This window comes from Clupea harengus, chromosome 8 (genome assembly GCF_900700415.2).
Source record: "Clupea harengus chromosome 8, Ch_v2.0.2, whole genome shotgun sequence".
NCBI classification, from domain to species: Eukaryota; Metazoa; Chordata; class Actinopteri; order Clupeiformes; family Clupeidae; genus Clupea; species Clupea harengus.
The window spans coordinates 10,195,621-10,222,553 of record NC_045159.1 but is presented as its reverse complement, the minus strand read 5'-3'; the positions used below and the strand labels follow the sequence as shown (position 1 = coordinate 10,222,553).

Sequence of the window (26,933 nt, the reverse complement as noted above, 5' to 3'; positions counted from 1 at the left end):
ACACCTCACAGTCATAAAGAACTGAAGATTGGATGGTGGCTGGCCAATAACCACTTTGTTGAACATCCACCAATCCTGGAGTCCAAGTGGTACCACCGCCTCCACAATAAAGCTCTGGCATAGTCAGATGGTAGCGTCCTGTTGAGAAAAAGAATAAAGAATTCCTTGTAGCATACAGACTGAAAAGTGTGGACCATCTCTAATTAAGCTGCATGAAAAATGGCTCTTGAATTAACGCTAACATTTCAAATAAACACTTACCATTTATATTGATAAGAACTACAGGTTTCCCACTAACCAATGACGGCGCTAATGGACATTGGCAGATGTGTGCTGGGAGTTCCACTGGTAGGAATCTCACTGAAGAAAATGTTAAGAGCTTACACAATTGATAATGGAATATAGCCAGGACAAGTAAAGAGACTAGATGTATCACTTACTATGGTGTTGGTGTGAATATTCTTCCCCCAACCGTTCAACCACAGTGGTTGGCGGTACAGGACTGAAGAATCCTCGAATCATTGATGATCTATTGTGTAAAACATACTTGCTGTGACATGTTATGTCACAATCCTCACAAAAGTAGGGGCAAGGAAGGCAGTCCTTGCAGCGTATGACTGCATCTTTCAGATGGCATTGCTGACAATGGCGAGGCACACAACTCTCTGATAGCAGAAAATTGCTCAAGAGCTGTGGCCTCGCATCTTGCCACTTCTGCGCAGAGATGCTCTGCCTAGTTGCCCAGTCCTGATTTGGGTTAGGGTCGGATTGAATAGGCTCACACACAGGCTCCTGAAGAAGCTGTCGCAAATCTTCCAGTGTTGTAGCTATTTAACCCTCCTATTATGTTCAAATTTTACCCACATCTATTATGCTTGGGGTCAATTTGACCCCAGCAATTTAAACCTCCGAAAAATTATTATAATAATTTTTTTTTACCCAAGTTTATGTGTCAGGTACTTTAGGTTTGTTTGTTCACTACCTAAATAGCCCTTAAAAATAAAACAATATCCCCACCCACTCCCTTTATACATCCAGAATACATGTTACTATGGAGAAATATGCAGATCCCCATAAAATCTCACTGATTGACCTAAAATTGGAAAGAGATATCCTTCTGGTGTTTTTATGGCTTCATATTATTTCTAAGTACATATTGTTGTTATCTATAACATTTGGAATAAAAAACTATTTCTTTTATCAAGAAAAGTAACAATGTGATGAAAAAAGTTGATATTTCTTATATATTTTATACAATTAAAACAGCCTGGGGTCAAATTGACCCCAAACAACACCTATGCGTAAAGTATGTGTACAGGACATTGAAAACATATCATCATGTTAATTTTGTGTTTACCCAGTTGTCCCCATTAACTTAGGGAAAGTCATTAAATATGAAGCAAAACAAATGATGTCAAACATTTATTTAGAGACGTTAAACATCGAATGGGGTCAAATTGACCCCAAACATAATAGGAGGGTTAATAAAAGACATATAATTAACTTGTAGCATACACACTTCTTGTGCACATTTAATCAATACCATTCTTTATATGATAGAATCATTACATGACACTGCTATATATATATATTTTTTTTAAACGATCATAACACTCAACACTACATTTTCCCAAACCTTGGCTATGGCTTGGTATTGGAATTTTCATATGTGACCATATTACACCGTACAACATACATACATACTCACTCACCAAGATCTATTTCTGGCATACATGGTGGATCCACAGTCTCTCTCTCCCGAGTTTCCCTAATCCCTGAAGCTGAATAAAACCAACTGCAGTTTAAGACATGTTATACTGTATGGCATTAAGATAATAGTGTCATTTGAATGTGGAGTCAATGTAAATTTGTAGAATAAAAGGTTTTCATTATGTCACAACTAAATTATTGTACCTTTACTGGTAGATGGCCTGGTGGTCTGGGGTATGATTCTACCCCTACTGTCTCTCTGTCTCCAGGTAAATTTTAGTTCTTGGTGGTGCTTTTTTGCCCTTTTTTTCTTAGGCTGGAAATCAATCATATCACATGATAAAGAAGCTCAGATTTAAATCTGATAGAGTACTTCACAGTGGTGTAACTGTTGTAGACAGTCTCTATGTAAGGCACATTACCTGTGGCGGGTTAAATTTCTCCAGAAAAGCTGTGCTCTCCTCAAGAACATCATGAAGGTACCCAGTGGCGGCGCCAGAGATTTTTTTCTGCAGGTGCTATGGGGGTGCTCGGCGTTTTACCGAGGGTGCTATGAAATTAGGGTGATAGCATATGTGTCACATGGTTCTCTACTACAACACTTCCCCACCATATCGTCATATCTGTTTACATGTTTGCTCTCTGAAGCGTCTTTGTAGTCCATGAAAAGCGCCTTACAAATCGATCGTATTATTATTATCATTAGGCTGCTTCCGACGGACGCGCACATAGCCGTGTTCCTCTGCGACGGTCACTGACAAAATGCATGCAGCATGTTATAGATTCCGCAATCCCAAATACTTCACTTACTTCAGTGGGGGTTAAAGTTGGCGCCAGATGACTACCAGGTCACCACTACCATGTCTAACAAATTAAACTAAACATAAATAGTTCAATACATTCTAAACTAAAGAGGATAAATTAGAATAGCAGATAGAATTAACTAAAACAGTCAAAGAGTCAGAAATGCTTTCAAAAAGTATATATTATTTCAGGTCACAATCAATAAAAAACATAGAAGCTTATACCTGGCTAGCACAGACAGACTGCTCGTCCTAGGCTAGAATCTGATTTTTTAAGGCGGATCCAGAAAAATCCCAAAAAGAGACCGCATTCATTAATGTTACACATCTAACAAGACCGTTCCACCTTAAATCTTAAACGGTGTAAAGATGCAGGCCCCTTTTAAAAGTGAATGAAACAAAACGGTAGGCACTCAAAACCACAATAATCAGAGCTTGATCATTGTATCATTGTACAATAAAACTCTTAAAGAACAGGCAAAAATGCAAACAAAACTATGCTGGAAAAGCCATAAGCAAAACCAAAATCCGGCCAAGCCAGCAGACCAGGTGTAGCATGGCTAGCACCCTCAGTAGAGGTGTAGGGTTGATCTCTTTGACCACGACGTTCCTCTTCTTCTAAATCAGATTCAGATACCCCTTGCATTTCTTCTTCTTCTTCAATGTCACATGATTCTTCTACTCGTGGAATTGTGGGTATCAAAAACCGATCCATTATTGTGAATTTGTTGATACTTCAACAACGACTTTGACAGTGCACTAGCTCTCTTTCTCCTTCAATCGTCAGGAAACGTTAACGTTCACGCATGCGAGTGCGACGTGTCTGTGTCATGCTACGTGAACAATCTGTTCATTTCAATCTGTTATTATTTTCTTTTGTGATTGAAATATTATTATCACACAATAAATTAAATTGAGAACGCAGAATTAAATTAAATAACAATAATAAATAAACCATTATTTTCTTGGGGGTGCTATGGGGGTGCTATGGCTAATCCAGGGGGAGCTATAGCACCCCCTAGCCCCCCCCTGGCGCCGCCCCTGAAGGTACCCCTTTTCTGAAGACATTGCGCTTGTTGAACTGTGTTTGGATAGATAGATAGATACTTTACTGATAAAGTAGTTTACTGATCTCCAAAGGGAAATTTCAGTGTTGCAGTAGGAATTCCCGTAAAAGGTGAAGTAAAAAATAACAAAAAGAATCGCTTTTATTGTGGAGACGACTTTCTCACGTTGCCTACAGTCAGTTGTAGAACGTGGTCATCAATGGAGAGATTGATCTTTCATTATTAAGTGATAAGAATATTAAAAGAGATTACTGACGGTAACTATTTTGATATAACTGAAGGACTAATGTAGTATGCTGATACAGTGGATACATGGAATGGGTTAGATAGCAGACAGATGTGGATAATTACAACATTCGATGGAATAGCAGATACTAGTTACTATTGGCACTAAACCGACTCGCTAATTCATACAAATAATTAAAGAAGACTTACCCCCTTAAGGTTCCGGTCTGCGAATTGTCTGATTCTCTGCTCGAGCTAACTTTTGGTTCTCGGTGGTGCTTTTTTCCCCTTTTTTTCTTAGGCTAGAAATCAATGATAAAGAAGCTCAGATTTAAATCTGAGTACTTCACAGTGGTGTAACTGTTGTAGACAGTCTCTATGTAAGGCACATTACCTGTGGTGGGTTACATTTCTCCAGAGAAGATGTGCTCTCCTCATCGACAGCATCAAGGCGCTCCTTTTCTGAAGACATTGCGCTTGTTGAACTGTGTTTGGATAGATATATAGATAGATACTGATAAAGCAGTTTACTGATCTCCAAAGGGATGTTTCGGTGTCAGTAAGAAAAGTCAGTGCTTGGGTGAAAGAAAAAACAAAACAAAATGTGGTGGAGAATGCTCAATGCAACTGTGCTTTGTGGCAAAATATATCTTATATTATTTGATATGCAAAGTAGTGATTCAATTGTGAATGTGTGTGTGTTAATTAACTAGACTCACAAGCATTATAGTGCTGTTTTGGAGTTATTTGATTCTTGTGTGTTTCTGTGTTTGTGCTTGCTCTGTGGAATGCTGCCTGCTCTACTCTGCCCCTCCCCCTCTGGGCAGCGCTGCAAACATAAGACTGTTGCTATGGAAACAACATGTGACCATGAGCGACACAGGCCAACATTTACATTGGGGGATGGGGCAGTTTTAGATGGGCCCCTTGAATTCTGCCTAGCCCGTGAACAGCCTTCGTGTTGCAATTTGCAGCCTGAAATAATTTTGGTTTATAAGACAACATTTGAACTAAGTTTCGTGAATTTAGCAGCATGATTTGTTGCTGTTTCAGTTGTTCCTTTCGCTTCATGTTGTATGCGTGTGCCACAAGCTTGATAAAGCAAGTTATTTGAACCATGTGTCTATATAATAATATAGGTTAATTGCTTATATAATAATCAGCTAGCTCTAGTATTGTGTACAAAATTGCCCCACCAGAAATGTAAGGCTAAATCGCCACTGATTAAGTGATAAGTACATTAAAAGAGATTACTGACGAAAACTTTTTTGATATAACGGAATGACTAACGAAGTATGATGATACATGGAATGGTGTAGTGGCTAAAGTTCCTTTCTTGTTATCAGTAAATATTTCTTAACATAATTATTCATTTAACCACTCTTGGACGGAAAGAACGAGTCTACGCGTGTAATGTGTTTCAACAACGGTAGAAAAACTGTGTTCGCTCCGTCTTTTACTGAATTCTGAAACAATGAAACCAATCTGACCGTTGATACGTCAAATCTGACAGTTGATACATAAATGCGCGAGCTCACTACGTCACAGCTCACCTCTGATTATTCCAAGCAATGCAATGCATGTGCACTAAACATATTCTAAACTGAAATGAGAACTATAAATACAATTATGCAATCACTATAATGAACAATCACTGAATATCAATTTAAATAGTATAATATCTAAATCTGGATAACAATATGGAAAATGGCACTAACATTCCGGCCCCTAATTGCTCATCATGGGGATGACAATTACCTAACTAAAACTAAAAACCAATTTCTACATTGTAAAACCAATTTCTACATTGTAAAACCTTTCTCTACTCTTTCACTAAGGCCTAAGCCAACATAAACATCCTAGACTAGTCTAGGTGAGGCCTACAAGATAGACAACTGTAGAAAATAATAAAGTCCTAAATAATAATGTCCTTTATTGTCCATGAGATTCTTCCATCTCGAGCAGGAGACACAACTTATTTATGGGTCTCTCTAAGGTGTTGGTCTTCGTTTTGACAAGGACCCGATGGACGAACCCTTTGGCGTTGGGGATTGTCTTGTCCACTTTTCCCATTAACCAGGATCCTCTTGGAGCCCTCTCATCCAGGAAACCGCCTTCTTCAGGCTGTGCCAGTCAGAGTAGTGATGAATCAGCTTGAAGAAAGGGTCTGTGCTTGTGTCTACGGTCTTGATGATGTTCACGCTGATTGTACGCTTCACTTCAGCGTCGTCTTCACTTATCTCTCTTGAGAACTCTGATAGAACTCCACTGTGCTGGCCTCGTGTTCTCTCTGATTGTCGATACTCTGTTTGCTACGAATGTTTTAAAACGAGCGCCGTCGTTGTCGATGTACTGGAGGACGGTGGTGCTATCTGTCCATAGCACAGACTCTTTGAGGTCCATCCGAAGCTCTCCCTTCATGAGATTATCCATTTTCACTGCAATGGTAGCCGTGTTGAGCTCGAGGCGTGGGATTGTGACTGGTTTAAGATTCTTGATCTCTTTTGCTCTTTCTTGTTCGGGAAGTGATGACAGCACTTTGCGGATGTTGCTTGACCACTTAGTCAAGCGGAATCCTCCACTCTCACACAGTGCAATGAGGTCCTTGGTCTTTCTTTTCAGGTTTGATGCCCGTTGCTCGGCAACAGATTTTTTTTTTGACATCACCACATTTTTGTTTCTGAGAGGCATCCCAATGCTGTAGTGCCCATTGACTTTCTTAATTGTCTCAGTCACAGACTTCATGAACTGAACGTCTTCTCGCAACATTTCTGACTTCTCTTCGCAGGCTTGCTCCGGAAAGTCATGGTTGTATTGCTGCAGCAGCATGTTGTCCACGCCACTGACTGAGATTCTGTTGACTGAAGCCCTTTGCCTGCAGTGGCTTGACTTATCTTGTCTTGACTCCTGGTGATCGTCATGTTTCTTGAGAGGGCCATTAACGACCCACCCGAGAGTCGTCTTTATTGCGTAAGGCCCGTCATCTTGGCTGTGGATTATCTTCCACGGCTCCATCGCAGAGTGAGCATTCATTCCAATTAGTATATCAACATCTGCGTCGATCTGTGGTAACCGTACATCTTTACGCAGATACGGCCATCTTTCCAAGTCCTTTTCAACAGGAACATTGTCCTTTGTTACAGGTATGTCTGTGTGAGTGTAGACATCTGGCAGGCTTATGTACTTGTTCTCTGTCAGACCGCACACTTCCAGATCTGAGAGCACGTAGCAGGACACAGGCTTCTCCTGTCCCATAGTACGGAGTAGCACTTGAGTTTTCTTACCATGGACGCCAAGCTGTCTCATCAACTTTTCGGAGCAAAACGTAGCGGAACTTCCTGAGTCCATGAACGCATACGTCTCTATTGTCGTGTTGCTCCTCTTGGATTTGATGCGCACGGGCACGATAGACAGGATACAGTCATTGCCTCCGGCCCCGGTGACTGCCGTGACTTCACTCTTGGCTAGCACATCTTCTTGTGAAGCTGAGTGTCCGCTGGTAGAGCTTTGACCTTTCTCAGGCTTGACGTTCTCTTGGTCGGTGTTCTCGTCCCTTTTGCTGTGAAGCAGGCTTGGGTGTTTCTTGCTGCAGATTTCACAAGTGGCTCTCTTTTTACAGTCTTTTGCCATGTGCCCTTGGGTCAGACACCCGAAACAAAGTCCTTTACCTTTAATGAACTGGTTTATGGTTTAGATGGCAGACAGATGTGGATAATTACAACATTCGATGGAATAGCAAATACTAGTTACTAAACAGACTCGCTAATTCACACAAATAATAACAGTACTCACTCTGTTTAAGTTCCGGTCTGCACATTTCTGTTTCTCTGCTCCAGCTTCTTACAACTCTGGCGGTTATCCGTCTGGCTTATTTAGATGTAACAGGACGACATTAGGGACAGGTCAAGGGGCATTCTGATAGGCTATTGATTATCAGTGCGATCTGGGGGAGCCGTGAGACTGCATTGGGGGAACTGAAAACCGTCTTGTCACCTTCTGTGCACGTGAACCCCATGCCAGAACACGGACCACTGGGAACACAGGATTGGTTGACCTCTCTGGCCTGCACAACTGGACACCGCACATCTACGCTACACTACATCTAAAAAAAAGTCTAAATAAACTGATACTTTTTCTAACTTTAGCCTTAATTGGCTGCTATTAGCATATGTATAACATTAGATGTAATTTATAATGGTTTGTTTGTATCTACCGGTTATGTCTTGCTTGACGGAAGTTGGAGGGCGTTAATTGGCGCATGGGGTAGTGACGGAGATGTTTTTAGTGAGATTGACAGGTCCACAACACCAATCACCTCGCAAATCCCCAGACGCAATTTTCAGTTACAATAATGAGCTTTTTACATTGTGCAGTGTCTATTTCTCGGTACATTTTTAAAAATCTAAGCAAAAAAGTGAAACAAACAACTTTTATGCACAAATACGAACATCATACTTGCCTCAAGTGTCGGCGCAAGCAATGCAAAATAAATTATAAAACAATTGGGTTCTATTGAATTATTTGGCTGTTTCTGATTGGACGAGAGACGTTCCATGAGTTGGAATATCCCAGGACATCCCAACTCGGACTTTTCACAGCTAATAATAAATCACTCCGCGATGAAACATTCTATAGCACGTTGATACAATTAAGCGATAACCGTTAATTCAAAGTTCTTATAATTCCAAAAGACGTTGACAATGGAACAATTTTTTTGTTGCGGAGAAACAATGGCGAAATAAACATGTTTTAATCAATAACTTCGTGTTTAAATGTTAATTGGTTGACTATAAAATTGTTTTATAAAAGCAATATAGTACTCGTGCGAGTGGGGTAGGTAAGGGATATTCCCACGGGTGTTGTTGCCTGCGCCACTCGGCCTCCGGCCTCGTGGCTACGGCCGAACACCACCCGTGGGAATATCCCTTACCTACCCCACTCGCACTCGTACTATATTGCTTAAATAACCCCCGTAGTTCGGCAACTGATTACGTCGCCCCATTCAAAATGAATGTGGACCTGCACCACGTAAACACACTTCGTGAAGTCTAACGATGTAAAATAAACGTGTTATGATTGCATTTTTAACGAGAAATCAATGTTAAATTGTAAGAATATAACAGAAAAACTGTATTTCATGAAGCAGAACACAAGTTATTACACACATTTTGGTACAATGGAAATGAATGGGGAACTCTCAATCGAATATGGCGGAGACAGACGTTCACTCACGGTCTATTTTGGGCGTGGTTAATAATCACGATACATACCAGTCATACCAGCCAGACGCAAGCAACGCAAAAAAAAAAAAAAACACAGTTCGGCAACTGATGACGTCACCCTATTCAAAGTGAATGGGGACCTGCACCCCGTAAACACATTTCGTGAAGTCTAACGATGTAAAATAAACGTGTTATGATTGCATTTTTAATGAGAAATCAATGTTAAATTGTAAGAATATAACAGAAAAACTGTATTTCATGAAGCAGAACACAAGTTATTACACACATCTTGGTACAATGGAAATGAATGGGAGCTCAAAAAATCCAACATGGCGGAGAGACGTTCACTCAAGTTTTATTATGGGCGTGGTTAATAATGCCATACCACCGCCAGTTAGTATGTACTGTTACGAATTTCTATGTCAAATATTTCGTTGGCACTTTTACTAACAGGTTTTGGAGATCACGTTGCAGCAGTGTGGGGACCTTTCCTTTGTGACCATGATAAGATTACCATTTTGGATATTATACTGGCCAACTTGTGGTGGTCACAGCAGCTGTTTGATCATGAATCTCATGTTCACTCACAGGATATACTGTAATTTCTTAAAAGGCGCTCTTCGCCCATGGTGGCAGGCAAGTCCGTTTTTGATAGTGTAAAGTGACTGAAAGAAATGTTTGCCTGTGCGCTACTCAAAGGAATTGTGAGATATATTTTGTAAAGGGTTCCAGATTCATGTAATTGCCTATAAGAAAGGCTAAAAGCTGGCCTGTGGAGACCTCATCCATCTACAGACTTCTGCACATCTCGGAAAAGGAGAACATTGAGGAACTTGATCAAATACACCAGAAACTGGTTAACACGTTTGTGGTGAACACATCTTTGAAAGTGATCATACTAGCTAACCCTACTTCTGTTTTTGCACTCATTTTTGGTCGGCGATATACTTAGACTTCACCAATCCACATGAAATGGCATGGTTGTAGCTCCGCATGGCTGATATGGAATATAGGGTTTGTGTTCCTAGGTGTGCGGTTCCCTTCGTGCTGGTTCCCCCTGAAGTGGGGTACGCTCAAAGCATTTTTTGGGCAATAGCTCCAAAACAGTTTTGGCAAAAAAATTAAGATTTTTAAAGCAAGCTGGCTGGCTAGGAGGTGCATTTGCCTATGTTTGACTTTTTTATTCTGAATTTAATGATGCAACATAATATTTTTTATTCCTTATGTCAGACAGTCCAAATTATGTCTGTTTCATACATTTTTAATAGGTGAACCATAGTCAGTTTGGAGGAAAACGTCTTTCCAGGGACTTCTACGGTGACTTTTTTACTACATTATTTCTAGGTAGTCATAAATATATAGTTTCATTGTTTGACTGTGTGGTGTTAATGGTCTGTCTGACATTTCTCTGTGGAAAGGAGTTTTGGGGCAATCTGTTTTGGAGGGTTTGTAAGCTTGTCAACCATGACAAATAGAGTGCAGGTATTGATGATGCTCCTTTTCAGAATCAGAATCAGAATCAGAATCAGGTTTTATTGACCAAGTAAGTTTGCACAAACAAGGAATTTGACTTGGTAAAGTGACTCTCAGTGTGCTTACACAAAATATACAACACAATGCAATACAAACAAACAAACAGTGCAACAGTGCAATGGACTAAGGAGTTTAAAAAAGTATGTACAAGGCGGAATGGCTATATACAGTAGCTGTGAAATGTTGCACAACAGTAGTGCAAAGAAGAAGTGGAGAGTGCGAGAAGTGCAGGGATAAATATATAAATATAAATATATATGCTACAGTGGGTTAGTTGTTCAGTAGTGAGACGGCGAGGGGGAAGAAACTGTTTTTGTGTCTGGAGGTTTTGGCGAACAGTGATCTGTAGCGTCTACCAGAGGGGAGGAGTTTGAATAATTTGTGTCCGGGGTGTGAGGGGTCTGCAGTGATTTTTCCTGCCCGTTTCCTGACTCTGGAGGTGTACAGGTCTTGGATGGTGGGCAGGTTGGCACCAATGATCTTTTCTGCAGACCTGACTGACCGTTGGAGTCTGTTCTTGTCCAGTTTGGTGGCCGATCCAAACCAGACAGTGATTGAAGTGCACAGAACAGACTCTATGACTGCGGTGTAGAACATGATCAGCAGATCCTGAGGCAGGTTGTACTTCCTAAGCTGGCGCAGGAAGTACATCCTCTGCTGGGCCTTCTTGATGATGGTGTTGATGTTGGGTTCCCACTTCAGATTCCGGGAGATTGTGGATCCCAGAAACCTGAAGGATTCCACAGCCAACACAGTACTGTTGTGTATGATGAGGGGGGGCAGTGCTGGGGGGCTCCTCCTGAAGTCCACTGTCATCTCCACGGTTTTAAGCGTGTTCAGCTCTAGGTTGTTGCGACCGCACCACAGGACCAGCTGTTCAACTTCCCGCCTATATGCAGACTCATCATCATCACGGATGAGGCCGATGACTGATGTGTCGTCTGCAAATTTTAGGAGTTTAACAGATGGGTCTCCTGAGGTGCAGTCGTTTGTGTAGAGGGAGAAGAGCAGTGGGGAGAGCACGCATCCCTGAGGTGCACCAGTGCTGACTGACCGGGTGCTGGATGTTGTTTCACCCAGCCTCACCTGCTGCTTCCTGTCGATCAGGAAGTTTGTGATCCACTGACAGGTGGAGGCAGGCACAGTGAGCTGGGTGAGTTTGGTGAGGAGGACTTCTGGAATGATGGTGTTGAACGCCGAGCTGAAGTCCACGAACAGCATCCTTGCATAGGTCCCTGGGGAGTCGAGATGTTGCAGGATGTAGTGCAGCCCCATGTTGACTGCATCATCCACTGACCTGTTTGCTCTGTAGGCAAACTGCAGAGGGTCCAGCAGGGGGCCTGTGATGCCCTTCAGATGGGTCAATACCAGTCTCTCAAAGGATTTCATGACCACAGACGTCAGGGCGACGGGCCTGTAGTCATTCAGCCCAGTGATTGAGGATTTCTTGGGAACCGGGATGATGGTGGAGCGTTTGAAGCAGGAGGGGACTTCACACAGCTCCAGAGATCTGTTGAAGATCCGTGTGAAGATGGGGGCCAGCTGATCAGCGCAGGCTTTCAGGCAGGAGGGTGACACCGTCTGGGCCTGCTGCCTTCCTTGTCTTCTGTCTCTGAAAGAGCTGACACACATCCTCTTCACAGACCGTCAATGCCGGTGGGGAGTCAGGGGAGGTGATAACAGGGGGTGCAGATGATTGTGTGAAGTCTGAGTTGGAGCGGGTGAGGGGTGTGAATGTGGGGTGATCAAACCTGCAGTAAAACACATTCAGGTTGTCAGCCAGTTGAGGGTTCTCCATGGGGTTGGGGGAGGATTTCCTGTAGTTGGTGATGTCCTGCAGGCCTCTCCACACTGACGCAAGGTCGTTAGCTGAAAACCTGTTTTTCAGCTTTTCAGAGTAGCTTCTCTTTGCTACTCTGATCTCCTTAGTCAATGTGTTTCTGGCCTGGTTGTACAGGATCCTGTCCCCACTCATGAAGGCCTCCTCTTTGGCTTGACGAAGCTGCTTGAGCTTTGCTGTGAACCACGGTTTATTGTTATTAAAGATGCGGTACGTTTTGGTGGGTACACACATGTCTTCACAGAAACTAATGTATGACGTCACAGTGTCAGTGAGTTCGTCTAGTGATGTAGATGCAGCCTCAAAAACACTCCAGTCAGTGCAGTCAAAGCAGGCCTGTAGCTCCAGCTTTGACTCGTTGGTCCATTTCCTCACAGTTTTCACCACAGGCTTTGCAGATTTAAGTTTCTGCCTGTAGCTTGGGAGGAGATGAACCAGGCAGTGATCGGAGAGTCCCAAAGCTGCACGCGAAACAGAGCGGTATGCATTCTTCAGTGTTGTGTAGCAATGGTCGAGTGTGTTTTTGTCCCTGGTGGGACACTTAATGTGCTGCCTGTATTTCGGAAGTTCGCGGCTGAGTTTTGCTTGGTTGAAATCCCCAAGTATAATCAGAAGAGAGTCTGGGTATTTTCGCTCCGTGCTGGTTATCTGGTCAGCCAGGTGCCGTAGTGCCTCGCTAACGCAGGCTTGAGGTGGTATGCAGACACCGACCAGCAGGGCCGGAGTGGGGCCACTTTTCAGCCGGGGAATTTCAGGCCCAAGACCGGCCCACTTTTTTCACGGTAGTGGAAATTGGATAAATGAAGCAACAGTTCAGCTCTTACTATCCTGTAGTTTTTTTTAAATTAATACCATGGTTCAACAAATAATGTAAAGGTTAAATAATAATCCACTTAGGCTGAGAAGTTAACAAAAAATATTCCACAAGGATAGGTTGATAAATTAACAAAAGCAGAAATAAATAAATAAAGCATTTGAAACGTATCCCACTCTTCAACAAAGGCATATTGAACTAATGTTTACAGTTCAACTCACAGTACAGTTTACAGTTACATTGCGAATAGCACCAACAGCATCTACAGCATCAGTAACCGCCTAAGCAGTGCACTGGTTTCAGCCACTTTATCTATAACTGTGTCGTTGCTTATAGACATGAGGATTTCCTTCTCTGTGCACATTAACATGAAAGCCTCCAAGTTGTCCTGACTCAATGAGCTTCGTAACCTATTCTTCACAAATGTTAAGGTTGAGAAGCTTCTCTCACATGCAACCTGTGTGATGGACAAAGTCAACAGAAACGTATATGCTAACCCCAATGACATGATAAGCATCCGTGAGGAGGTTGTACTGTGAGAGTATTAAATCGACACAAATGGCACTGTTTTTGCAGGAGGAACAGGTCCTGCTTTCAAGCTCCATCTCTGGTAATATTTTGCTTGCGAATAGGTTGACAACGCTACAACGATATTAACCAACGCGGGGACGGCCCAGTGTTCCGAAAGCCCGATATTCCCAAATCTCAATATTCCGAAAAATAGTCCCCCTGGCATAATTTAGAAATATTTTAAGTGGCACAAAACACACACAGCATTTAGTTTGCGCAGCGGAGCGGTGACGCTCACCGGGCTATCACGCATATAACTTTTCCTAGGAAATATTTGTTAACTTAGCCTACTCTGCTTTTGAATATGGGGTACCACTTGTGCGAAGGAAATCACCAGCAGATTGTCGCAGGACATTACGCAGATCTAGTCAAGCACTGACAAAGCATGCATGCGTTGGCTATCATAAAAGTATTTTTGTATCATCGCGATGCAAATGCCATGTGTGTATAATAATATTCTGAATTAAAGTTCATGCTTGTGTAATAAATGCATTCATATGTTTATGATTGTGTGAATCATTGGGATGTGCATGTGGGCTACAGTGGTTCACGTTGCTGTGCTGACAATTTCGGAACAGCGGGCTGTCGGAATAATGGGCTTTCGGAACATTGCCATTGAACCAACCAACGCTACAACGTTAGCCAAATAGTTACGTTGCTAATCAGTAGGCCTATGTCTCTCTTTACCAGTTGCCACTTGTGTTTGTCCTCTTGAAAATAAATCGGTAAGCTTGGCACATTTGGCAGCATCCTCCTCCAATGCCTTTCTTTTTTTCAACCTGGATTTTTCAGCCCCTCTTCCTCCCATCCATCCTCCCTGACACGTATCGTTGCAGTAGGGCCGGCCCAGCTATCGGCAGTCTTTCTGAGAAAACGTTTTGGTAAAGACGGGCTATGGGCCCAACCAACTCTATTTGGGAGGGGATAACTCCATCGCATGGTACAACCCATGCCTAGGCTGAGGTGTCAGAATGCGGAACGTGTGTAGCCTACTTTAAGAGAAAATGGACTAACGTGACAAATGTCAAAAAATGTTATTCTCGACCGGCCCAGAAGTGAAGCGGCCCACTGGGAACTCTCCCGATTCTCCCGATTACCCACCCCGGGCCTGCCGACCAGAATGAAAGAGGAAAACTCCCGCGGTGAATAAAATGGCTTGCAGTTAATGAATATGGATTCTAGGTGAGGAGTGCATATTTTCCATAGCACTGTGGCATCTGTACACCAACTTTCATTGATATAAAAGCAGATTCCTCCTCCCCTTGTTTTCCCCGTTAATTCCTTAACGCGGTCCGCGCGGTGGAGTTGGAAGCCCGGCAGATGGAGGATGCTGTCAGGGATGTACTCACCAAGCCATGTTTCAGTGAAACACAGGGCGGAAGATCCTGATATATCCCTGTTTATTTTGTTGAGGAGCAGCAGTTCTTCCATTTTGTTGGGCAGAGAGCGGACATTTGCCAGATGTAACGAGGGGAGCGGAGTTCGGAACAAAAAGGAATAAAAAGCACAAGAGAGCGCACCACCGTGTCGACCATCCGCGGCGCCATCTTGGTAGTATTTTTAATCATCTTAGAGAAATGTAGCTGTAGCCCTGCATAACTTAAAAGTTCTACAAAAGTCTATTTGTTTATAGAGGTCATAGTGGATTTGAAGTTCAGTTTTTCTCCATTTGAGTTCAGCTTTCCTGCATTCTCTTTTCAGGGGTTTTACCGGCATGGAAGTTCCCCATGGAGCTTTCTGTTTCCTGAAAGACTTCTTGACATTTACTGGTTCAACAACATCCATGACATTCAGAAATGTCAAGTTAAAGCAACTGTCTCAGCACTCATGGTTGGTAACATGGCTATGGCCTCCATAAACTGAGCATTAGGAATCTCATTTGTGTACCTTTTCTTAACAGAAACAGAGCACCCTTCAATATGAAATGTAGGTATTCAAAAGAAATACAATTACCAAGTGTAATCTCTGATGTGATGCTGGAAACAAAATAGACTTGTTTACCCCATTAACTGAATGCACTCGACTCGATTGTTTCTGACATATACTTCTTCACCAGATAAGAAAGCCTACTTTCATTAGTTAGTGGCTTGACACACTAATTCACCATCTAAAGGTTGTCAGCCATGACTACATAGAACACTACACATGTACATTTTCCCTTATCTTCTTTTCTGTGGTTTTGTTTACAATGAAAATGTATCGTGTGTTTTTGTGGTTTGTTTAAAAAAAAATCTGATGAATTCTACAGATGCGTTTTAGTTAAAAGAAGCCCAGTTTCCAGGTCCAGATTCTATTGATTCATCACTGATATTATTTATTATTAAGTGTCTGTGTGGTACAGATAAACAAGCTGGACAGTCACTGGTAACTAGTCATTCTAGACACTATTTCAGATAACTGAGAACATCATGAGATTATGTACTTTCACACAGTCACACACGTTTTTCAGTCAACAGGTTTATCAGCCGTGTTCTCAGTTCTTTTGTTGTTAGACAGTAAGTTACAGGGTTGATGAGAGGTGGCAGCACCGAAGCCACAATAATCACAGCATTTCTTTCAGTCAGGTTAAGTTTCACACCTATTCTAGTGAGCAAAATAGATACTATTTTGGGTGCGTAGTAAGTGGAAACCACAATGACATGTGAACTACAAGTACTAAACATTTTCTTCCTGCTTCCCTTGTCTTTGAGTCTCAGAACAGTGTAGATAATAACAACATATGTCAAGAAAATCAGCGTAAAATGTCCAGCCAAAAGCCACAGCCACTTGCCTATGAGTACTGGAATCTGAAAATAAGGCTCAGGGTCCACACATGCAGCTCTTATCATTGCAGGATAGTCACAAAACACATATCTTATTACGGGTTGACAGTATGGAACGCTGTCTGCTGTTAATGTAATAGGAACCATTGATCCCATTGCTATTATCCAGGCAGCCACAATGAGCATGATACTGCGTGTGTTTGTGAGGATGCTGTTGTACCTCAGAGGCAGGCTAATTGCAATCATTCGGTCCACAGCCATCAAGGTTATCGCTAGACAAGAAGTGACATCCCCAAGATGGTAGATGTGCATACTAGTGATGCAAGAATTATAGGAAATGGTTTTCATTTCTGCAAGAACCACAGCTATCATTGTTACGCTACAGCTGGTACTAAACATGATGTCCACAATGGCTAAGTTGCAAATGAATATGTACATTGGTGAGTGCAAACGTCTGTCTGCAACTACTATACCCACATTTATGCTGCAGAAAAACAGTATGAGAACATACGTAATAAGGATGATGGAGCCAAGCAGTTTCTGATGTGAAAGGTGATCAAAGCCTGTTATGATGAACTCAGACACCCTCACAGTTGTATTATTTGTTGCTCCCATGTCTGGATGAAGGTGTAATGAAAAAATTACATTCAAGGATGCTAAAATTGTATCCTGACATATTTCATGTCACCACCTCTGTCAGAAGCCAGTAAGTCCTCAGTATGGTGTCTGGTTTAGTCTTGAATTCTCTTAGTTGTTGTGTGTAGTGTTGAGTGTTCTCTTCTGTCTGCAGACCAGACAGTTTGGCAGGTTTTATATCACCTGGCCCACAGGGTTTACCACTGGGATTTGAACCAAGAGGTATTCAATTGGAAGCAAAGGTAGCAGCCATAATTCTCTCAGGGCTATCCATCAGTTATTATTTCACATGTTTTGAAAGAATTCCCCACAAAACTCATGCAATATCACATTTTAAATATGAATTTTTCAAAACTAAAATAAATAAACAAATAATTCTTCAGCATGCAAAAGATAAATGAGAGAGACCACTGCAATGATAAGAGCTGGATGTATGGACCCTGAGCCTTATTTTCGGATTCCAATAATAGTAGCCAAGTGGCTGTGGCTTTTGGTTGGAGATTTTACACTGATTTTCTTGACATACGTTGTTATTATCTACACTGTTCTGAGACTTAAAGACAAGGGAAGCAGGAAGAAAAATGTTTTGTACTTGTATTTCACATATCATTGTGGTTTCCACTTACTACGCACCCAAATTAGTATCAGAGAAGCTACAGGTCTTGAGGATTGTGTGTATACTGTATGTATTTGTACTGCCTTGCTACTTAGATTGTATTTTAGGTTACTGTAACAGTGCGGTTGCCCGTTACCTCAACGGCAATACATTCAGAGAAGAAATAAAACACACTAGACAGCGCAGGGGACGATCACACCATTTATTCACACACAAACACCATAAGCAGATTTCACCGCGATCAGGACGGCATACGCGAAGTTACGCGTGTACGGTGGCGTGTGGACTTCAATCTGCAGGACGGGGGAACCACCCGAGTTTGAGTTGGGAGGGACCTTTGAACTGTGGGTGCACAGCACGTCAGACGGGAACATGCCAAGTGGGTGTGATAAACGGGGTTGTGATAGAGTGTCTGATCAGTGGTGATTAGTTAGGGTATAAAGAAAGTATATTAAGTTATGGTCTTTGGGTGAACCCGTGTGTAGTGCTCTAGAGAAGATATTTAGTGATATTTAGGTTGACTATGTTAAGTGCTAATGATAATTGATTTATTGCGATGTGTGTATTGGTTCAGGCCGGAGTAATAAAATACCGGCACAGAACAGGTCTCGAGAGGAAAGTCTTAGGGGAACAACTTCCTACCCCTGTTTGAGACAAAGGTAACATGTGAGCTTGGAGAGCTACCAAGTGTCGAGTTGACTCACGATTGTGGAGAGTGACTTGTGCAGTTTGGAGCCGAATTGTTTAGGGCTTTATTTATTTATTGAAAGTTATTGTTTCTTTGCATTTTGTTTTCTCCATTCTGGCGTGTTTTTCCTGCTACCACTGGAAATAAACATTGCCCATTTTCTAAGAACGTCTGAGACACTGCCTCCACTTCATTTTTACATCGCCGCGTGGCCGGCCATCCTACAGTTACTCTGAATCTGAATTCCTTTTTGCCAAGCTGGTTTCACTCAAGGACACTAATTGCTGGGTGAGAGTCCAAGCCACTCCCACAGCAATCAATACACCTTTTGTCTAAACAGGATCTGGGTGTGCCTTCAGCCGGATGCAATCAGTGAGCATGTTGCTGTTGCTGAAGCGTCAGCAATTTATTTTTCTAATTACTAAGTATTTGATTTTCTCTCTTTTGTTTTATTTAATATTTTCATTATTAATTCTGCGCTTTTGGGTCTTCTTTTTGGGAAAATAAAAATTCCCATCAAACAAACTACATCTCCAAGTCCTCCTGAGAGTTTTTCTACCTAGCTCAACCGCTCTTCTATTCTACCCTTAACACCTTGTGTTCAGCCCTTTTCGTGTGAAGACCTTTTTGGGTAAAGACATGCAAGTCTACCGAAGCAAGGACCACGAACAAGGTAAACCTTTTGAATCTGCCATAGCCATGTGTCACAGCAGCATCTCTGTTGTCACTGGTTGTCACAGAAGATCTCAGCGCAGCAGAAGGCAGCGCAACCTGGGTAACCTTGGCTCACTTCAACAAACCTCATCTGCTGTAACGTCTCGGTTACTTACGTAACCTCCGTTCCTTAAGCAGGAACCAGATATAACAGTATGGTACATGACACTAATCATGGGCCTAAATCGAAGCATTTATCCATTCACGCCTGAAAGGCCGCGAGATCTGTCTGCGCTTACTCCTGAGCCCGCCCCCTCAGGAGTCTATAAATTGAATCGCGCAGCACAGATCACCCTTGGAAAGAAAAACTGAGCAAGAATATCAAACCAAGGTAACACTGTACACGCCAACTTTGTTATATCTGGTTCCTGCTTAAGGAACCGAGGTTACGTAAGTAACCGAGATGTTCCTTATCGCAGTTCACTGCGATATAACAGTATGGGACCCTATACATTCCCGCGTGATAATACAGTGGCAGCCAATCACACACACCAGCTCTATTGAAGCCTTTGCCCTCATAGAGGTTCATACGGCAGCTGGCGGTGAACATATTAACAGGGCAACCTTTATCATAGGCGGCATGGATCCGTGATCCTGCGCCCGTAGGAAACCACCCTGGAATGTTTCATGTGCAACATAAGTGTGTTCATTGGTGTCTACATGTTATCATATACATCGTTCTCAGGCCAGGGGATTCAGAGATCGCTCGCCTGCAGAACGCCATGTAGAAAACTAGGTTCAGCCATATCTAACATATAAAATCTAATGAAAGTGTGGCGAGAACGTCTCGATTACGTACGTAACCTCGGTTCCTTGAGCAGGAACCAGACATAACAGTATGGTACATGACGTCAGTCATGGGTACAAAACGAAGCATTTATCTATTCACGCCTGAAAGGCCGCGAGATCTGTCAGCGCGCGCTCCTGAGCCCGCCCCTCAGGAGTCCTTATCTTATTACGCGCCCTCAGATCTGCCTCGGAAAGAAACTGAGCAAGACAATCAATCCAAGGTAACACTGCACACGCCAACTTTGTTATGTCTGGTTCCTGCTCAGGGAACCGAGGTTACGTACGTAACCGAGACGTTCCTTGTCGTAGTTCACTGCGACATAACAGTATGGGACCCTATACATTCCCGCGTGATAATACAGTGGCAGCCAATCACACACACCAGCTTTATTGAAGCCTTTGCCCCCATAGAGGTTCATACGGCTGCCGGCGGTGAACATATTAACAGGGCAACCTTTGTCATAGGCGGCAAGGATCGCGATCCTGCGCCTGTAGGAAACCACCCTGGAGTGTTTCATGTGCAACAAACATGTAGACACCGATGAACACACATCATATACATCGTTCTCAGGTCAGGGGATTCAGAGATCGCTTGCCTGCAGAACACCATGAATTTAACAGGGCCACCTTTATCATAGGCGACAGGGATCCGTGATCCCGCGCCCGTAGGAAAACCCTGGGATGTTTCATGTGCAACATAACATGTAGACACTAATGAACACACTTATCATATATATCGTTCTCAGGCCAGGGGATTCAGAGATCGCTTGCCCACAGAACGCTATGAAGAAAACTAGGTTCAGCCACATCTAACATATAGAATCTAATGAAAGTGTGGCGAGAACTCCAGCTTGCAGCTTTGCAAATACCTTCCACTGAGACGCCCTTTAGCAAGGCCCAGGAAGACGAGACCCCCCACGTAGAGTGCGCATGCAACTTCTCCGGGGGATCTAAAGACAAGCTCTTATAAGACAACACGATAGCCTCTACTATCCAACGGGAGAGGCTCGGTTTTGATAGAGGTCTGCCTTTTGCGCGTGCACCGAAGCACACGAATAGCTGATCTGACTGTCTGAAAGCTCTAGTGCGCTCTGCGTAACAGCGGAGAGCGCGCACTGGACAGAGCTTATTCAAACGTTCCTCCTCTGCTGACGCAAAGGGAGGAGGCGAGAAAACTGCTAATTCAATCACCTGATTGCGGAATGGGGTTACCACCACTTTAGGTGTGTAAGCAGCATTAGGTCGCATAACCACTCTGTCACCAGCGATCGAGAACTGAAGGCACGATGGGCTGACTGACAGGGCTTGTATGTCACCAACGCGCTTTGCCGACGTTAACGCCAGCAGCAGCGCAGTCTTTAAAGAGACAAACTTTATGTCTACTGTCTCCAGGGGCTCGAACGGATCCCAAGAGGGTATGAGGTGTCTCTTTGGCACCCTGAGCCGTCTCACCTCCGCCATAAAGCGTGACGCTAGCGGGTGAATGCCAGGAGAGCTGCCAATAATGCCTGCGTGGCAGGCTGAAATGGCAGCCATGTACACTTTGAGAGTGGAAGCCGCCTTCCCCTCATCAAACAACTACTGTAGGAATTCTAGAATAACGCCCAGCGCGCAGTTAATGGGGTCGTGGTGACGCGCAGCACACCACCGCTCAAAACTGCGCCACTTCAGCGTATACAGAGCCCGTGTCGATACAGCTCGGGCGCTCTGTATTGTAGCCACCACCGCATCTGACAGGCCTGACGCTATGAGCCTGCACCTCTCAGGAGGTCTCTCCGCAGAGGCAGCTCCCAAGGCTGCTGCACTGACATATTGACCAGATCTGCCGCCCATGGCTGATTGGGCCAGTGGGGGGCTATCAATATCAATTCCCTGCCCTCGTCCGCTATCCTGCACAGCACCTGCTGGAGGAGCGGGATCGGGGGAAAAGCATATAGGCGTAGAGCTGGCCACTAGTGGCCCAGCGCGTCTATGCCTAGTGGGGGATCGTCGTCCCCTAGCGAGAACTGGAGCGGGCAGCAGGTGTTCTGCCTGTTTGCGAACAGGTCCACCTGCGCCCTGAAAAAGCGCACCTAGATCTGGTCTATCACTTTTGGGTGAAGACACCAGTCTGCTGCTCGAGGATCGCCCCTCGATAACAGGTCCGCACCGTAGTTGAGGTGACCTGGTATATGAACTGCCCTGAGGGAAGGACGTGCCTCGCTGCCCACAGGAGCAGGCGAGCCCATCGTGCCCGACGTGGCGAGAAACCAGGGGGTTCTCCAGATCGCCAGGGCTTTCCTGCATCTGGAGGACACCACTACTCTGTGATGCCTGTCTTTGACTGCGTTGAGCCTCTTAGACAGGTACCATATTTGGAATGGCCGTATACGCAGCATCCCCAACGGGAGCGCTATGACGGCTGACGCCATCATTCCTAACAGGCGTTAGCAGCACAGCGACGAGACTGACTGTCCCAGTCGGAACTGGCGCACGCATGTTTTGATGGCATTTATTCGTTCTTGAGACAGCCTGACCTCCATAGAGGAGGAGTCTAGAACCATGTCTAGGAAATGCGTAATTTGCTTTGGGCACAGAACGCTTTTTTCCCTGTTTATCACAAAGCCCAGTCGATACAGGTGCGCCACCACTAGATGGCCATCCTGCACCGCTGCGGCCTCTGAATGAGCTGCTATTAACCAATCGTCCAAATAATTGTATACGCGTAAGCCGCGTAGACGTAGTGGGGCGATGGCTGCTTCTACGCACTTTGTGAATACCCTCGGCGCCAGAGCTAAGCCAAATGGGAGTGCGTTGAATTGGTACGCTATTCCTCTGAATGCAAACCTCAGATATCTCCGATGTCTGTGGTGGATCGGAACGTGGAAATATGCGTCTTTTAAGTCTATCGTGATAAACCAATCGTTTGGCCTTATAAACTGCACAAGCCGGCGTGGGGTCAGCATTCTGAACCGTAGCGGCATGAGTGCTTTGTTTAACACACGTAGATCTAATATTGGCCGATAATTCCCGTCCTTTTTGGGGACCAGGAAGTAACGGCTGTAGAAGCCTGAAGCTTCCTCCTCGGGAGGAACTATGCTCATCGCTTCTTTTCTGAGCAGGGAGACTATCTCTTCCCGTAGGAATTGAGACTGCTCTCGCTGCACCACGGATTGGATCACTCCGCTGAATGGCGGAGGGGGACGGGCGAATTTTAGCACGTACCCCTTTGTGATCGTTCTCAGCACCCATGGTGAGACTGCGCATGCGCGCCAACTCGCCGCACAACCAGCCAGGTTGTGCTTTGAGTTGAATTGGTCGGGAACTAACCCGCTCATAGTCAATGAGTCTAAACCTAGATCTGCACCCACTCCGCCTAGGGAGGGGGACGAGATCTGGGGTTGCCCCCTCATGGTTTTGAAAAAAATTGGGGGGTGCGATTGCACTGTGTGCATCGCGGGGGGAGTCGCACAAGCATGTCTGGGCACTGCGCCATCTGGGACAAGTGTTAGGACGTATGAGTGTGGTGCTTGTGAGAACCTGCTTACCGTCCTGGACATGATTTTCACATGTGAGCGACGGGCTGATTTCTGTGGAGACGGTGTGGGCTCCACCGCTCCCCCCTGTGTGGCCACTGGGTGACTGTCACCATCAGGAAGCCTGAGGCTTACCTCTGCCCCGCCCGCGACGAGTGGTGTGCTGTCGCGGGGCGAGGGCTGCGCCCTGGGTAGGGCGCGCAGCTGGCTGCTGCTGTGCTGCAGGCTGAGCTGGAGGGCGGAAGGGGTGTCTCTGCCAGCTTCGCCTGGTGGGCACCTTCGCTGGAGGAGCTGGCGAGCGGAACCCGGTTCGCTTTTGGCCCTGTGTGGGCGTGGTGTGTCCTGAAGAGGACGTCTCACCCGGGCCGCTAGAGCGAGGCATCCAAGCCTGGAATACCTCCCTGCTCTTTTGCTGCTCCTCGAACCTGGCAGCCATTGTGACTACGGCTTCACCGAAGACGCCCTGGACAGAGACCGGGGCGTCGAGGAGCGGAGCTTTCTCCCTGTCAGAAAGCTTTGCTACTGACAACCACAGTGACCTGGGTAGCCACCGCGGTACCCATCACCCTCCCCAGTGCCTGTGAGGTGCACCGGGTCAGTCGGAGCGACAGAGCCCTGCCACCGACGGGTGATCCTCCCCCAGCGACAAGGCTAGCTCAGTCAGGAGCTTCGCCTGGTAGCGCTGCAGCAGCGCCGCCGTATTGGTCGTGCAGGCAGCCTGCCCTGCAGCCAAGTAGGCCTTTTCCGCCAGCTGAGCCTGGTGCCTGGCCACCCGCGTGGGCAGGAGAGGCTTCTGGCCGAGGCGCATCGTGGGGGAGGCGGGCGAGAGGTAGCCCGCTACTGCATCCTCCACCTTAGGGAAGGAGAGGTAGCCGCTCTCACTAGCCCTGTGAAGTTGCACGTAGGGCGCAAACCCCGGCCCGAGTAGGGGGTCGAGTAGGGGGTCGCCCATGTCGCCTGCAGTTCCTCGTGCACCTCCTCGAAGAAGGGGATGCAACTAGGAACTGGTGCGGCGGGGCCAGCGTAAAACTCCCCGTCCAGCAGCGAGGACCGCACACTGGGAGGGGGAGGGAGAGGGAGCCCGAGGCAGCTGGCTGCTCTCAGCGCAACCTCGTGGAGTTGCTGGCCCAGAATCCGTCTCCACCCGCGGCTTAACGTCCTGGCTAGTCTGCATGTCCTCCGCGACTGAGCTGTGCTCGTCGGAGTAGTCCAGCAGGCTATCATCATCTTGACCGAGATCCAGCTCCAGTTCGGGCAGGTCTACGGTCAGTGGTAGCTCCACCGCCTCGCCGCCTGCAGCCCTTGGGCTAGCAGGTGGTGGCGACGAGGAGAGGCTAAAGGGTGAAGCTGCGGCTGCAAAACGGCTGCTCACACTCACAGTGCCCACGGCTGGAGGCGCACTCGGTCCTACAGGGGCGTTAGCCCCGGATGGATCCGGTGCAGCCCCCTCGGCGTCCTTGCGCTCCCATAGCGCAAGGCGCCTGGTAGCCTTGGCTAGCGTCAAGCTAGCACAAATGCCACAGACAGGGTCAGCGCCTGAGAGCGCGACCTCCGCGTGGGTCCTGCCGAGGCAGGTCACGCACCGACGGTGGCGGTCATCCTTGACACGGGTGTGCCCGCAGTCGGGGTAGTGTCTGGACATTCTTAATCTGAAAGTAGAAGAAAGTATTAATATACAAGCACACTAATAGCAATGAACACGTTGTTAGCAAGCTAGCAGGCTAGTCAAAAACTTAGCCAGCTAGGCAGCTAGGATAGCGGCTACTACTTCCAAAATTAAGTTGAGTCAACGAATTTTGCAGCGCCCTGAGCTAGTGAGGGTTAAAGAACCCGAATAACTCACCAACCCGTAAGAAGGGAAAACAGCACACAAAACTCTTTGACCTGGTAGCGTAGAGGATGTACTCGGAGCTGGCACTTCGTCTTGCGAAGTTTTTCAAAGAGGGTGATCTGTGCTGCGCGATTCAATTCATAGACTCCTGAGGGGGGGGGGGGGGCTCAGACAGATCTCAGACAGACAGATCTCGCGGCCTTTCAGGCGTGAATGGATAAATGCTTCGATTTAGGCCCATGACTAGTGTCATGTACCATACTGTTATATCGCAGTGAACTGCGATAAGGAACCTCCTTCTCTGTTGGCCTGTGGAACTGTCAGTCTGCAGTCAACAAAGCTGATTTCATTTTATGCCAACCACCTCTCCCTAGGGCTCTTAGCTCTCACTGAGACATGGATCAAACCTTTTTTTATATATATATATATATTTTTTTTTAAACATAAAAACACAATGAGACAAATATTTACAAACATGTATGAGAACAACAACAAACAGTTGACAGAACACAACAAGGGATGGGGGAAGGGTGCAAGGATGACACCTTAAGACAGCAGACTATTGCATAGATATGACATTAAGCAGAAATAAATGAGTGAATATGATACATGAGACAGGAGAGCCTATGAATACCCCAGCAGAGAAGCTGCATGCTCCATGCTCAACAATTCCTTATAGTCCCTCAGCCATGATTCCTTGGTAAAGCAGGCTGGTTTACGTTCCTTCCAATTTAGGAGGATGAGCCTCTTTGTGGCCAAACAGTCCATTGTCCAGCGCTAAACAGCAGTCCTTCCAACAACACTATTCGGCTTAAGGCCCAGTAGGCATATGTTGGGACCAACTGGAAGGTTTACATTTATAGATTCTGACATAAATGCTATTACCTCCGACCAGAGTGTTTTTACAGCTGGGCATTCCCAAAGCAGGTGTAATAATGTACCTCGCTTGCCACATTCATGCCAGCATAGATCTGTGTGTTTTTTGTCCATCTTGGATTGTGTGACAGGGATGATGTATGCCCTATTAAGAATTTAAAATTGTATAATCCTTAATCTGACACATTTAGAGGAGAATAAAGCCGAATTCCAAACGGAGTACCATTGTGAAGCAGACATAGGGATATTCAAGTCATTCTCCCAGACCAGCTGGACAGGAGAATAGGCAGTCCCCCCAGGATTTCGCGGGCCTTTTTTGTGATAGTTGCGGCCTAAAATTACTGATTTTGCGGGGGCTTTTCCAACAAGTTGCGGTGAAAGTTGCAGTGTTTTTTAGGTGTTTGTTGCGATGAAATTGCAGGAGCAAGTGAAAGTTGCGATAAAAGTTGCGAATTTCACTCTTTGTAATTATAATTGAGTTATTTGTTGAAAAATAAAGAATTAATAAAGAAACATTCTTTAAAAAAAAAAAAAACATTGAGAAATGGTCCTCTAAATAACCTTACCAACATGCCAAACTAAAGATTACCAGGACTACAAAAATGTAGCATAACAGGCTGTTCTGCCCTCTGCTTATTTAGGTCAGAAAATGTATATTGCTTGAATTGTTATGGAAACGAACACAGTATAGTATAGGACTTTTACTTTGACATCATTCATTT

General features: G+C 45.0%; 1 protein-coding gene across 1 annotated transcript; it reads right to left on the bottom strand.

Moving 5' to 3' along the window:
• Positions 1 to 16,216: 16,216 nt before the first annotated feature.
• On the bottom strand, positions 16,217 to 17,161 carry LOC105905381 (olfactory receptor 10G4-like). The gene has a single exon (XM_012833384.2). It carries the CDS (start codon positions 17,159 to 17,161, stop codon positions 16,217 to 16,219), a length of 945 nt encoding a protein of 314 aa, XP_012688838.2.
• Positions 17,162 to 26,933: the final 9,772 nt, after the last annotated feature.